This window comes from Erinaceus europaeus, chromosome 3 (assembly GCF_950295315.1).
Source record: "Erinaceus europaeus chromosome 3, mEriEur2.1, whole genome shotgun sequence".
NCBI lineage: Eukaryota > Metazoa > Chordata > Mammalia > Eulipotyphla > Erinaceidae > Erinaceus > Erinaceus europaeus.
In genome coordinates this window covers 47,415,254-47,428,147 of record NC_080164.1, presented here as the reverse complement: position 1 = coordinate 47,428,147, position 12,894 = coordinate 47,415,254, and the positions used below count along the sequence as shown (strand labels likewise).

Below are 12,894 nucleotides of genomic sequence, written 5' to 3'. Positions count from 1 at the left end.
GGGTGAGAGGAGTGCGTGCAGAAATGTCTACTTCATCCAAGCCAATCTCATTCCTTTCCAGTTGGGAAGGAGGGAGAAGGGTGTGGCTATTGAGAGAAAGCCCCAGAAGTGAGGGTGGTGATTATACACAGGCACTTGGGTATGCAGGACACTGGAGCCTCTTTGGAGTCTTACTACAGTGTACATTCTGGGATGCCCTCCTCAGTGTGATCAGCTCTTCTCACAGCATGCAGACAAGCATCATGAGGCCTCAGGTGGCTGCTCGGTGGCTGGCCATTATTCTGTGGGTTGACTCAAAGGACAAGAATCTGCGATCGCAGGTGTCTTGGCTCTGATGCATGTGAAGCAAGATACACTACGGGCAAGTGGCAATAAATAAAGGTTCAAGTGAATCATGCCTATTCCAGGTTCAGTTTATTCTCTAATACAAGTCATTCCTAAAGTGAAGAGGTTCTTGATAATGAAAAAAATAAAAGAGAATTCAGATCTAGGTCCAGCTTTGCCTCTGACTTATTATGTAACAGAGCTTACTCTTACCTCCAAGCCTCCATTTTGCTTCTAGGAAGTGAACCTAATGGTCTCTGCCCTTCTATAGTTTGAAAGACCCTGTGAAAAGAATAAAAGGCATGGCTAGTATCAAGAGGTAATAGCCAGCTCACTGAATAAACATGTGGACTTTGCAGCCAAACCACTTGGGGGTGGATCCTAGCTCCCCTGTGTAATGCTGAGTGGGTTTTCTCATCTCTATATCCATTTCTCACTTTTAAAAAGAATGGACTGGGAGTCGGGCAGTAGTGCAGCGGGTTAAGCGCAGGTGGCGCAAAGCACAAGGACCAGAGTAAGGATCCCGGTTCGAACCCCCGGTTCCCCACCTGCAGGGGAGTCACTTCACAAGCAGTAATGCAGGTCTGCAGGTGTCTGTCTTTCTCTCCCCCTCTCTGTCTTCCCCTCCTCTCTCCATTTCTCTCTGTTCTATCCAAAAACAACAACATCCATAACAACAATAATAACTACAACAATAAAGCAACAGGGGCAACAAAAGGGAATAAATAAATATTTTTTTAAAAAGAATGGACTAATATCCTTCTCTGATGTCATTGCTGTAAGGCAAGTGATTATTCAACACATGCAAAGCTTTCAGGAGCCCAGATACACAGCATGCCTGGATGCATCGGACTGTCATTATTACCATCATAGACAGCAAAACACCTTGTAAATAAGAATGCTCATCTCATGCATAGCTGAGTAGTATTCATATATATATATGAATGGTATATATATATATATATATATATATATATATATATATATATATGAATGGTATATATATATATATATATATGAATATATATATATATATTTATATATATATATATATATATACCACAACTTACTCAGCCAGTCATCTGTTGTTGGACACCTGGGTTGCTTCCAGGTTTTGGCTATTATAAATTGTGCTGACGAGAACATATGCGTACACAGATCTTTTTGGATGGGTGTGTTGGGTTCCTTAGGATATATCCCCAGGAAAGGAATTGCAGGATCATAGGGTAGGTCCATTTCTAGCCTTCTGAGAGTTCTCCAGAATGTTCTCCACAGAGGCTGGACCAATTTACATTCCCACCAGCTGTGCAAGAGGGTTCCTTTGACCCCACAACCTCTCCAGCATTTGCTGCTGTTACCTTTTCTGATGGATGACATTCTCACAGGAGTGAAGTAGTATCTCATTTCTCTGAAAATCAGAGATTTGGAGCATTTTTTCCATGTGTTTCTCAGTCTTTTGGATCTCTTCTGTGGTGAATATTCTGTCCATGTCCTCCCCCCATTTTTGGAGGGGGTTATTTGTTGTCTTGTTGTTGAGTTTGGCAAGCTCTTTATATATTCTGTTTATTAGCCTCTTGTCTGATGTATGGCATGTAAAGATCTTCTCTTATTCTGTGAGGGGTCTCTTTGTTTGGGTATTGGTTTTTTTGCTTTTTTTTTTTTGTACTGTGCAGAAGCTTTTTAATTTGATGTAGTCCCATAGGGTTATGCTTGCATTAGTCATCTTTGTAATTGGATTCATTTCATTGAAGATGTCTTTAAAATGTATGCAGAAAAGAGTTCTGCCATTATTTTCCTCTAAGAATCTGATAGTTTCTGGTCTAACATCCAAGTCCTTGATCAACTTGGAATTTACTTTTGTATTTGGTGAAATATATGGTTCAGTTTCATTCTTCTGCATGTTTCAACTCATTTTTTCCAGCACCATTTGTTGAAGAGACTCTGCTTTTCCCATTTAATAGTCTGCGTGCCTTTGTCAAAGATTAGATGTCCATAGGTGTGGGGGCTCACTTCTGGGCTCTCAATTTTGTTCCACTGGTCAGTGTGTCTATTCATGTTCCAGTATCAAGCAGTTTTGATGACAGTGGCCCTATAATACAATTTGAGATCTGGGAGTGTGATGCCTCCAGCTCTGTTCTTTGTTCTCAAGATTTTTTTTGGCAATTCTAGGTCTTTTTGGTTCCAGATAAACAATTGTAGCATTTGTTCTATTCTCCTAAAAGTGTGGTTGGGATCTTGATTTGGATAGCATTAAATTTGTATATTGCTCTGGGTCATATATTCATTTTGATGATGTTAATTCTTCCAACCCATGAACATGGAATATCTTTCCACCTTTTTGTTTCTTTTTTAATTTCCTTGAGTAGTGACTCATAATTTTCAGTATACAAGTCTTTTTCTTCTTTGGTTAGGTTTATTCCAGATATTTTATTGGTTTTGTAGCTATAGTAAAAGGAATTGATTTCTGGATTTCAACTTCTCCTAACTTAGTGTTTGCATAGAGGAATGGAACTGGCTTTTGAATGTTAATTTTGTAGCCTGACATCTTACTATATTGCCTGATGATTTCCAAAAGCTTCTTGCTGGATTCCTTAGGTTATGTATACTATCATGTCATCTGCAAATAGGGAGATTGCCTTCTTCTCTTCCAATCTATATGCCTTTAATTCCTTGCTCCTGCCTGATTGCTATGGCAAGAACTTCCAACACTATGCTGAATATTAATGGTCATAGTGGGCAGCCCTGTCTAGTACCTGATCTGAGGGGATATGTTTCCAGTTTTTCACCATTGACTAAGATGTTGGCTGTAGGTTTTCTATATATAGACTCCACTATCTTGAGGAATTTTCCATCTATTTCCTTTTTTTGTAGTGTTTTGATCATGAAGGCATGTTGGATTTTGTCAAAGGCTTTCTCTGCATCTGTTGATATGACCATGTGTTTTTTGGTCTTGCTTTTATTGATGTGGTGGATCAAGTTGATTGATTTACGTATATTAAACTACCTTGCATCCCTGGGATACACCCCACTTGGTCAGGATGAGCAATCTTTTTAATATACTACTGTATCTGGTTGGCTATAATTTTGTTCAATATTTTAGCATCTTTGTTCATCGCAGATACTGGTCTGTAGTTTTCTTTTTTGTTGTTGTTGTTGTATCCCTGTCTGCTTTCATCCTTTGCAGGGCTTTTATCTGGACAATTCCTTCAAAGTCTTTACTCACTCCTGTGATTATTTCCTTAACTAGTATTTTGGATGTTGACCTCATTATTTTGTGCTTCATTCTTTGCTTTTATCTGGATTCTTTTCCTGGTTCATTTCTCCAATATTTGTTCTTGTCAGTTTAACCATTCTATATAGTATGTTATGAAGTCCCTCTCTCAGTACATTACAAATCACGCTTGCCTGGATTGACTTGTTTCTAAGTAAGGTAATTAGTGGGTTCACAGTTGTGGAAATTGACAGTTGTTTCAGTAGTATTTTAATCCCTGAGTTGGAGCTCAGTGGCTTAAAAGCCTCTTTTGTGCTTTTTCTTCCCTGTAGGCTATAGGAGCCTGAGGACTTTTAAACTATAAGTAGGCTTCTTAGCTGAATCACTGTCTCCTGACCAAGACATAAAGCTGGGTGAGGCAGAGATAATCCAGTGGTTTTACAAAGAGACTTTCAAAGCCCCCACTGCTAGGCCATTGATCCTTGTTAGTTCTCTGTCCCCTGATGTCAGCACAGGGCCTCCCTGCTGCTGCTCCAGATTCTGAGGGCAGTAGCAATGGAGACTCAGTGTTGCATTTGGTGAGTCTCAGGGGAGTCCTTTCCTCCCTTCAGCCATCCCGTTGTTGGTGAAATACATTGGAGGTGGTGTCTCAACTGGTAAACTGCCGGACTGTTCCCAGCCACTTAATCTCTCCCTAGACTCCTCTCAGTCCATGAGGCACACGTGTTTGCACTCTCTGGTGATTTGGTGGGTTTCTGAAGTTGTTCTAGTCCTGTCTTGTTGCAGTCGCAGGTGGTCTTTTTGGTATTACTAGTTGACCTGGGAGAGGAGAGAAACACAGCTGTTGCTGCTCCATAGCTCCACCTCACTATCTTTCTTTGGCTTATTTTCACTTAATATTATAGTCTCAAGGTTCATCCATAGTATCACAAATGATAATATTCCTTTTTTAGGGATGAATGATATATATCACATTTTCTTTATCTACTTATCTATAGAGGAACATTTAGATTGTTTCCATATCTTAGTTACTATAATAAAAATAACACCTCATTGGTAAAACTGCTCCATGAGTATATATGGCTTTTCTCCCAAGCTATACTTAGGACTGAAGTTTCCTGAGCATCATCCTAGTCCTTTGTTCTGTCCCTTCCTTTAAGGTAATAGCTCCTTTTCTATTTGCTCACTGATTGATTCAACTGATGTGTGTGTGTCAGGGACTAGTATTCAATTAGATTGAGTTCACTCTAGTGGGTTTTCCAATTCAACACAAATTCTTATTTCAATGAGTTAATAGCTTTTCTGATGTCCCCCCCCCGGACTTAGTTTATTATCTTTTGAAGTCAGTGAATTTGAAATTATAAACTTGCCTTTCTTAATCTTTTATAGATGAGAAGCCCTTCACTGTGGAAGATACTTATTTGCTGTGTCCAGCACCTATCCTAAAAGAAGTTGGCATGTAAGTTTCTACCTGTTATTGAACCTTACAGTCAGAGAGAGGAGAAATAATAGAGGAGGGGAAGGGGAAAAGAATATGCCTTTCTTCCTTATAGTAGTGGAACCTTTCTTCAAAATCCTCCAGAAAATGACAAGGGTTGCAGTTCTGACAATGAATCAGGTGTCAGGATGGATGTTGTGTAAAGGGCATCTCACTTCATATTCCCAAGCTTCCAGCCAGCCAGATCTTCATATCACTCCAGTTTTATAGACTTAGAATGTATGGCTAAGAAAATGTAAGAAACTTATCCAAGATCAGACGGCAGGAAGTACAAGAGTCTAAGCTCCCGTCAAAGTCTTTCTAGCTTAATCACAACTACCTTTCTAAAAAGATTTCCCACTTTGCAGAGTGCTCTCACTCACATTACCTTTCCCTAACTTCCAAATTGCCTATTAGATGATTCTCCTTAGCGACAAGGAGACCTGGAGTGGCTAAGTGAGTCCATAGTTGATTAAAATATAGTTGCTTAGGGGACAGGTGGTGGCACACCACGTTAAGTGCTCACATCAAAGTACACAAGGACTCAGGTGCAAGCCCCTGGTCTTCACCTGCAGGAGGAAAGCTTCGCAAATGGTGAAGCAGGGCTGTAGATGTCCGTCTTTCTCCCTCTCTTGAGCTCCCCCTCCTCTCTCAATTTCTCTCTGTCTCTAGCCAATAAAAAATAAATATAAAGTACTAAGAAAAAAATTGTTGCTTAAAGCAAGCATAGAGGCTAGCCTCCATGTTCCATCCTCAGGACCTCTACAGAGGGTTTTGTATACATTCAGATAGACTTCCTTGAACTGAAACCTCATGATGTTGTCATTATAATAAGTGCTAACGAGATGTGATCAAATTATTCAATAGATGTAAGAGAATTAGTGCCCTGAGCAAGAAATACTATACAGAAGCCATGTTTGTGGAAAAAAAAAATAATTAATAGCCTTTTCATAAACATATCTATACCAGACTAAAGGTTGAACAGTGGCTTTAAGAAAAATATGCTTAACTAGTTCATTTGAATTCTAGTTTTAAGAATTTGCTCAGATTATGAAGTCTCCAAATCTAGGTGCCTAACATCTGCCTGCCTTCCAGTTAACTTCACAAGTAAGTCTTGTTTTCTTGCTGCAGCATACAGGCAAAATGCAAATTCATGTTTCATTCACAATCATATAAATCGGAAGACAAATTAGTTCAGTAACTATTACACATATAGAATATATTATGGATTATATCAATATAAATATATTATTTTCATATTTAAATACAATTATATAATGCACACATTATATAATAATGTATAATTGTGTGATATGGCTATATAATAAATTTGGTGCTGTACCATGCTGAGTTATTTGGAGAGTAATCAAGGCACCCCCACTAGGTCACTAAGCACAGATAATGACAACAGAATATTAAGTTTATAGCATAGATGGTCTACCAACTCAGACCATTTAAAAGATATACTTCTTCCTACTAGAGTATAAGTAAATTAAATGGCAGCAGGTTTTGCAGACTGAGTAATGTCCTCTGTGATGACAAAGGACTTAATACAATGTCTTGACATACCTGCCAAGAATATCCTAGAATTTCTCTAGAATATTAGGGTGGAGGACTCCTCCACAAAAGAGACTGCTCACATTCCATGCAGAAGAGATTACTTGCAGAGGACCTACATGTCCAACTCTTGGACCCTTGATCCTTGCTCACCTTCTAAGTAGCTCTGGTTCCCTTGTCATTGCAGGAAGGCAGCGCTTCAGGTCAGCATGAACGATGGCCTCTCTTTCATCTCCAGTTCCGTCATCATCACCACTACACACTGTGTAAGTCATTATATTTTCCTTTCCTCAAGTTTCCATAGTCATTATCATTTGCCTGAAGTTTTCCAGTTCACAGGTTTTTGATCAGCACTGCTGAGTTAGTCACAGACTGGATCAGGGACATGCTGTGTATGAGAGAATTTTAGGAATATCAGTGGTGGGCTTCTCCAGCTTGTTCATTTCTGTTACTGTGATATGAACACAATGGTTTGACCTGCTGGCAAGATGGGGCAGTGTCTATGCAATAGTGTTTGTACACACAGAGGGGAGGGCAGTGCTGGATGGCATGGATTTAAGAAGAAATGGCACAGGAAGAAATTGGAAAGCACATCTCAAGAGTCTTTTGTTAAAGGGAAGCAAGAAAGTGGGAGCAATAACAGGAGGGAAAATGAAGGATACAAGGAGAGTTTAGACTGAGAATTTGCAGCTCATTTATATGACTGTGGAAATAATCTAAGAGAAAATGATGGTACAGAAGAGACCAAGAGAGGGGCTCTTAGGATGTAAGGGTTGTGAGACAGGTGTAGACAATACTGTATCATCTCTGCCAGCTCTTCAGATGCCCTTTCTCTAGGTCCTTCATCTTGGGGAGATTTTACATAAATTTTGCAGCACATAGAATCCCTTGGAGTATGTTTTAAATAGATTGATGCCCTGGCCTAAGTCCAGACCAATTAAAACAGAGTCTCAGGAGTGGGTCTTAGCTTGTTAGGTCCAAGACTATAGCTGAGCACCTGAGTGTCTGTGTCCTTGCTGGCTACCAGAACCTGACAACTCAGACATCAGAGCACAGACAGTCAGGCATAGTTAGCTCATATGCAGACTTCAACCCCTAGCATGAGCATTTCCCAAATAATCTCTGTCTGCATGTTCATTTTCTGCTGCCAAATGCACTTTTTCTATTAACTCATGTAAACAATAGCATATTTGACCTGATGGTCACTTAAGCAGGTACTACAGTCACTTCCCGGCTGGTCTTTGACCTTTGGAGGATATCACTAGAGCCCTTCAGGAAGCAGGCAGGATCTGTGTTCTTAGGAGCTTGCAGACATGCTGAAGGTGGAGAAGATAAAGATGAGTTGTCTCAAAGATGCACAGGATGTCAGGCACGCTGGTGGACAACACTCCCTCCCATCACCCCCTTCCTATCCTACATGTGCACCTGTCACCCTACTTAGGAGCAAACCAGTTCTCCTGAAAGCTGGGTAAGCCTGTGCAATGGGGACAGACAATAAAGAAAAAAAAGTTTTACTTTTAAAAGAGATGGTACAGCAGTAGCACATAGGACTGGCATGTGAAAAGTCCCAGATTTAATCCCTGGCACCACCAATAGCTAAAGCTGAGTGGTGCTCTGGTAAAATATAAATAAATAAATAAATCTAAAAAGTCTTGCTTTACCAAATTAAGAGAGTAAAGTTGTCACCAAGAAGTGCCAGTACTGAGAAACGCATGATCACAGGCATCTCTCAGTTCAATATAAAATCTGAAGGCTGAATATGAAAACTATATGCAGATTCTTTCAGAAATTGACCTGGTAGAACCTGCCAACCTGCAGGAAATGATTAAAATGCCCCAATTCTAACAATTCCATTCCAGATTCCTCCCTGCTACTGAGTGATCCAAATGTTTAGACCTGTGTTTGTCATTATGTCTGACCATGCCACAAAGCAATAGCCATGCCCTTGAAACTGCAAAGACAAGGAAGTGAGAAGGGGAAATGTCTCAGAACCATACCTATGGTATGGTAGACAGGGTTGCAAATGAAGTCCTAGGTCTATAAGCCAAGAAGAAAGTATGTACTTACTAATGTACTACAAAATAGAAAAATTAATGCCTGGTAAAGATCCTCTGTCTCTTGCTCAATTCACTCTCTACTCACACCTTCTATCACTGCACTTGATATCATTATCAAGTGCCTATCACTGTATAGTCTTTAACTATCCTCAAAGACTAGCTCTTCATATCATTGTCTGCATTATTCCCTTTTTCACTTAAAACCGCTGTGTACCCACAACAGAAGTCTGAGCACTGTAAGTATCTGAGACCCAGGTGTATCCATTCATGTATTTAACAAAGATTCATTGATCATGCACAATATCCTGAGCTCTGTCCTGATTGCATAGAATATGTCAGACAACAAAACAGGGGGAAAAAATGTCTTCTAGGAAGGGCATTGAAGGAGAGAAGGTTAAAAAAAAAAAAGAAAACACAACAAATGAGTTACATGCTGTGCTGAAAGATAATATATGTTATAGGGGAAAAAATAGAGCAGAACAAAGATCTGGTACTATTTGAGTGAGTTCAAATTTTAAGCAGCATTGCATTGAGAAAGTAGGATTGGAGTACAAACTTTGAAGTTTACTAAGAAAGGGAAAGAAAGGAAGAAAAGTGCTCTGGTAAAATAAGTAAATATATCACTCACTGCTGGAAAAGCCTGTGTGAAGACAAGGATGAAAGGACTGGTGTGATTAGTACAAGGTTTTTCATCGTATTTTAGGCAAAAGGTGATGGTAACTTGACAGGGAAAGAACTATGAAGATGAGAGAAGCAGTCATAGTCATCTATATATATATTGAAGGCAAATTTAACCAATTTCCCAAATCCTTAGAATGTAGGACTTGAGAGGAGAGAAATTGAGAGTGACCCCATGAACTATGGACTTAGTAACTAGAAGGATGGTCTTGCCCTCAGCTGACAGGAGGAAGACTAAAGGAAGAGGAAGCTTATGTAAAGTGCTTGTGGCAAAGGACCTCCTGGGTAGTAAGTACTCAGTAAAGGTTAGCTATTGCTACAGTGGAAGTTTAATTAAAATCACTGAGTTAGTTGGATACTTTTTCCTAGGAAGTTGGTTCCTTATTTCAGAGTCCTCTTATAACAAAAAAGTTATTCTGAAACAAGATGTATCTCAGTAGTATATTTGTCACTAGACCCAGTACAGGTCATTGAAAGTGGAAAGAGAAGATGGCTTGAAAGAAATCATTCCCAGGAACAGGACCTATTCAAGCATAAAACTCCTGTTCTTAATGGAGCCCTATACAGAAGTTTAAGTTAGGAAAACTAAAGGCATCAGTGGACAACATAGAGCTGCAAGGTGGAATGTGGGGTCACCTAGGTTATGAAGCAAGATCTTGAACTCACATTTGTTTCTTAGGCAGCTGGTTTGGAGGACGCGGTTTTTGCATCAAAAATTGGTCCGTGGCTAGGAGTAAATGGTTTGTCTTGTCAGTGCCAGTCATTGCCTGGCAGTGTATCACCTGGAACGAAGAATAATTTAAAAATAAGTAGTTGGGACTTTGCTTTCCTCACTTCATTTGGTGCCCATTTGGATAGACGTCATAAGTTTTCATGATCTACAATGAATAACTGTTACCCCAGCCAGGAGCAGAAATTCCATAAAGTTTTACAGAAAAGAGATTTTTTTTCTATCTAAGAGCTAAGAGATTCCTATCCAAATGTAAACTTGGTTGAGCACCATAACTATGGAAAAAAAATTAAACATCCTAATTGCCCTCTCCCCACCATACTTAAATATAACCCTTCTGATGGATATGGGATGTGCTCACTCATAGACAGTAGTTAAGAAATCAGAACAGAGAGAAAACACAAAGCAGAACTTGGACTGGGTTTGTGCTTTGCACCAAAGTAAAGGATTGGGGCCAGGGGAGCTGTTCAGATCCTAGTGGAAGAGGACCTAAGTGGGGGGTTAGAGTGTTTTGCAGAAAACTGAGAAATATTACACATGTACCAAGAAGTGTACTTACAGTTGACTGTAAACCATATAAACCAGAAATTCCCTCAATAAAAAATTAAATATATAATATATATATATATATATATATATATATATATATATATATATATCCTATGTCCCTTCTCTATCATCATCCTCTCCTTTCTTCCTCAACCTCTAACAATAAGTTGAGGAAATCACTAGTGTGATGATACTGCTGTGAGGGGCATAGCAAAATTAAATTATTCATCTGAGAACAAAGCAAGCAAATTTTAGTACCTTTTCATGAAAGAGTGCCTTCTTTAACATAAATACCATCAAATTATTTTTATTTCCCAATATAGTGTACAAAAAACAGGGAATGGCTGAAATGATGTTTCTTGAACTCCATGTGTGTGTGTATATCCATAGCTATGTTTACATTGTACAAAGTTCTTATTCTTAAGGAGAAGAAAATCCAGTTGGACAAATGAATACAACCTCATGTGACTGTTTTGAGAGGATCTCCCACAACCACCTCCTACAATGAATTATCCATTGAGTGGGAAAATGCCAGTAGAGAAGAGGATAGAAAACCCTAGGGAAGGGGGTCGGGCGGTGGCCCAGTGGGTTAAGCACATGTGGCACAAAGTGCAAGGATCCGCATAAGGATCCTGGTTTGAGCCCCCGGCTCCCCACCTACAGGGGAGTCGCTTCACATGAGGTGAAGCAGGTCTGCAGGTGTCTATCTTTCTCTCCCCCTCTCTGTCTTCCCCTCCTCTCTCCATTTCTCTCTGTCTTGTCCAACAACAAACAACATCAACAATGGCAATAATAATAACCACAGTGAGGCTACAACAACAAGGGCAACAAAAGGGGGAAAAATGGCCTCCAGGAGCAGTGGATTCATGGTACAGGCACTGAGCCCAGCAATAACCCTGGAGGGAAAAAAGAAAACCCTAGGGAATCAAAATTTCTTGGGGGAATTCTTAGATTCACACCTTAGTAAACTTGCCAGGTAAATCTTGAGCACATAAGACTCTTACCTGATACTAATTGCCCTCCAAATGTCTTTAAATAATTAAACACTGTTTAAGAACCATGATTTACTCTCTTGATTTTCTCCCAATCCCATTCATTTAAAGACCCCAAGATTTTTCTTTTATTTTTTTTCCCTCCAGGGTTATTGCTAGGGCTCGGTGTCTGCACTACAAATCCACTGCTCCTGGAGGCCACTTTTCCCATTTTTGTTTCTTTTGTTGTTATTATTGTATTGCTGTTGTTATTGGATAAGACAGAGAGAGAGAGAGATGGAGAGAGGAGTAGAAGACAGAGAGAGGGAGAGAAAGATAGACACCTGCAGACCTGCTTCACTGCTTGTGAAGCGACACCCCTGCAGGTAGGGTGCTGGGGGCTATAACCGGGATCCTTGCTCCAGTCCTTGAACTTTGTGCCATGTGCGCTTAACCCGTTGTGCTACCAGCCGGCCCCCTAGGATCCCAAGACTTTAAAATCAGAACCCATTCTTTCATGTTTTTCTTATTAATCCTATTTTCTGGTATAAAAAAAGAATAATTTTAGTCCATTATAAGCAGTTTAGGGACCTTTTCTCTTATATTTTGTCAAAAAAAAAAAAAACTGCAGAACTTTCTCTCTAAAGGCCTGTGCTCCATAGTCCCAACTACCCTTTCATATCTTCCTTCCATACCAAAGCCAGATGCACCTTTTTTTTTCTGTTTCAGGGAGAGCCCAGTTTATATTAGTATTCTTTTAAACATTTCCCAACTCATCATGGCACAAGAAAGTTGGTCTATAGCCACCATTGCAAACTACATTTTAAGTTTGGAAGCATCTCAAGACTTAGAGTAAAGAAAGCACAGTCACTGGAAAGAACAACCAATGTACTTCTTATAGTTTATGAGAGAAAACAAAGGTTGAGTCTTATTCATTATAACATCTCAGCACCTGGCACAATACTTAGTGACAGGGAGTTACTCAGTAGGTAGCCAGTGAATGAATAAATGAATGAATGGACTCAAATCACACTGAAACCTTGATGGCACCTGCTGGTAGCAAAGGGCCAGTGTGAGCAATGATTAACACAAGATTACCATGATCAACAGCACTGGGCTGGTTGCAGGGTAGAGTTCCAAATGAATGACTGCCAATCCAATACACATGTGCAAGAAGCACTGGGAGCTGGAGCATGATTTGAGAGGCACAGATCTACTAGCTGAGAACTCTTACCCAGTCATGCCAGGCAAGGTAATAATCAAAGACAGCTCAGAACAGCATCAGCTCTGCTAAAAGTATCCTCTTGTCAGATGGAGAAGTAGAGACTAGGCCTCAGAAT

At 39.8% G+C, this 12,894-nt stretch overlaps 1 protein-coding gene across 1 annotated transcript in view; it reads left to right on the top strand.

Moving 5' to 3' along the window:
- Nucleotides 1–12,894, top strand: part of ANTXR1 (ANTXR cell adhesion molecule 1) — a 261,306-nt gene that overhangs the window by 117,912 nt on the left and 130,500 nt on the right. Inside the window, exons 11-12 of the mRNA XM_007521257.3 lie at nucleotides 4,925–4,994; nucleotides 6,757–6,835. Coding sequence (XP_007521319.1) covers nucleotides 4,925–4,994; nucleotides 6,757–6,835 — 149 coding nt within the window. The remainder of the gene's footprint in view (nucleotides 1–4,924; nucleotides 4,995–6,756; nucleotides 6,836–12,894) is intronic.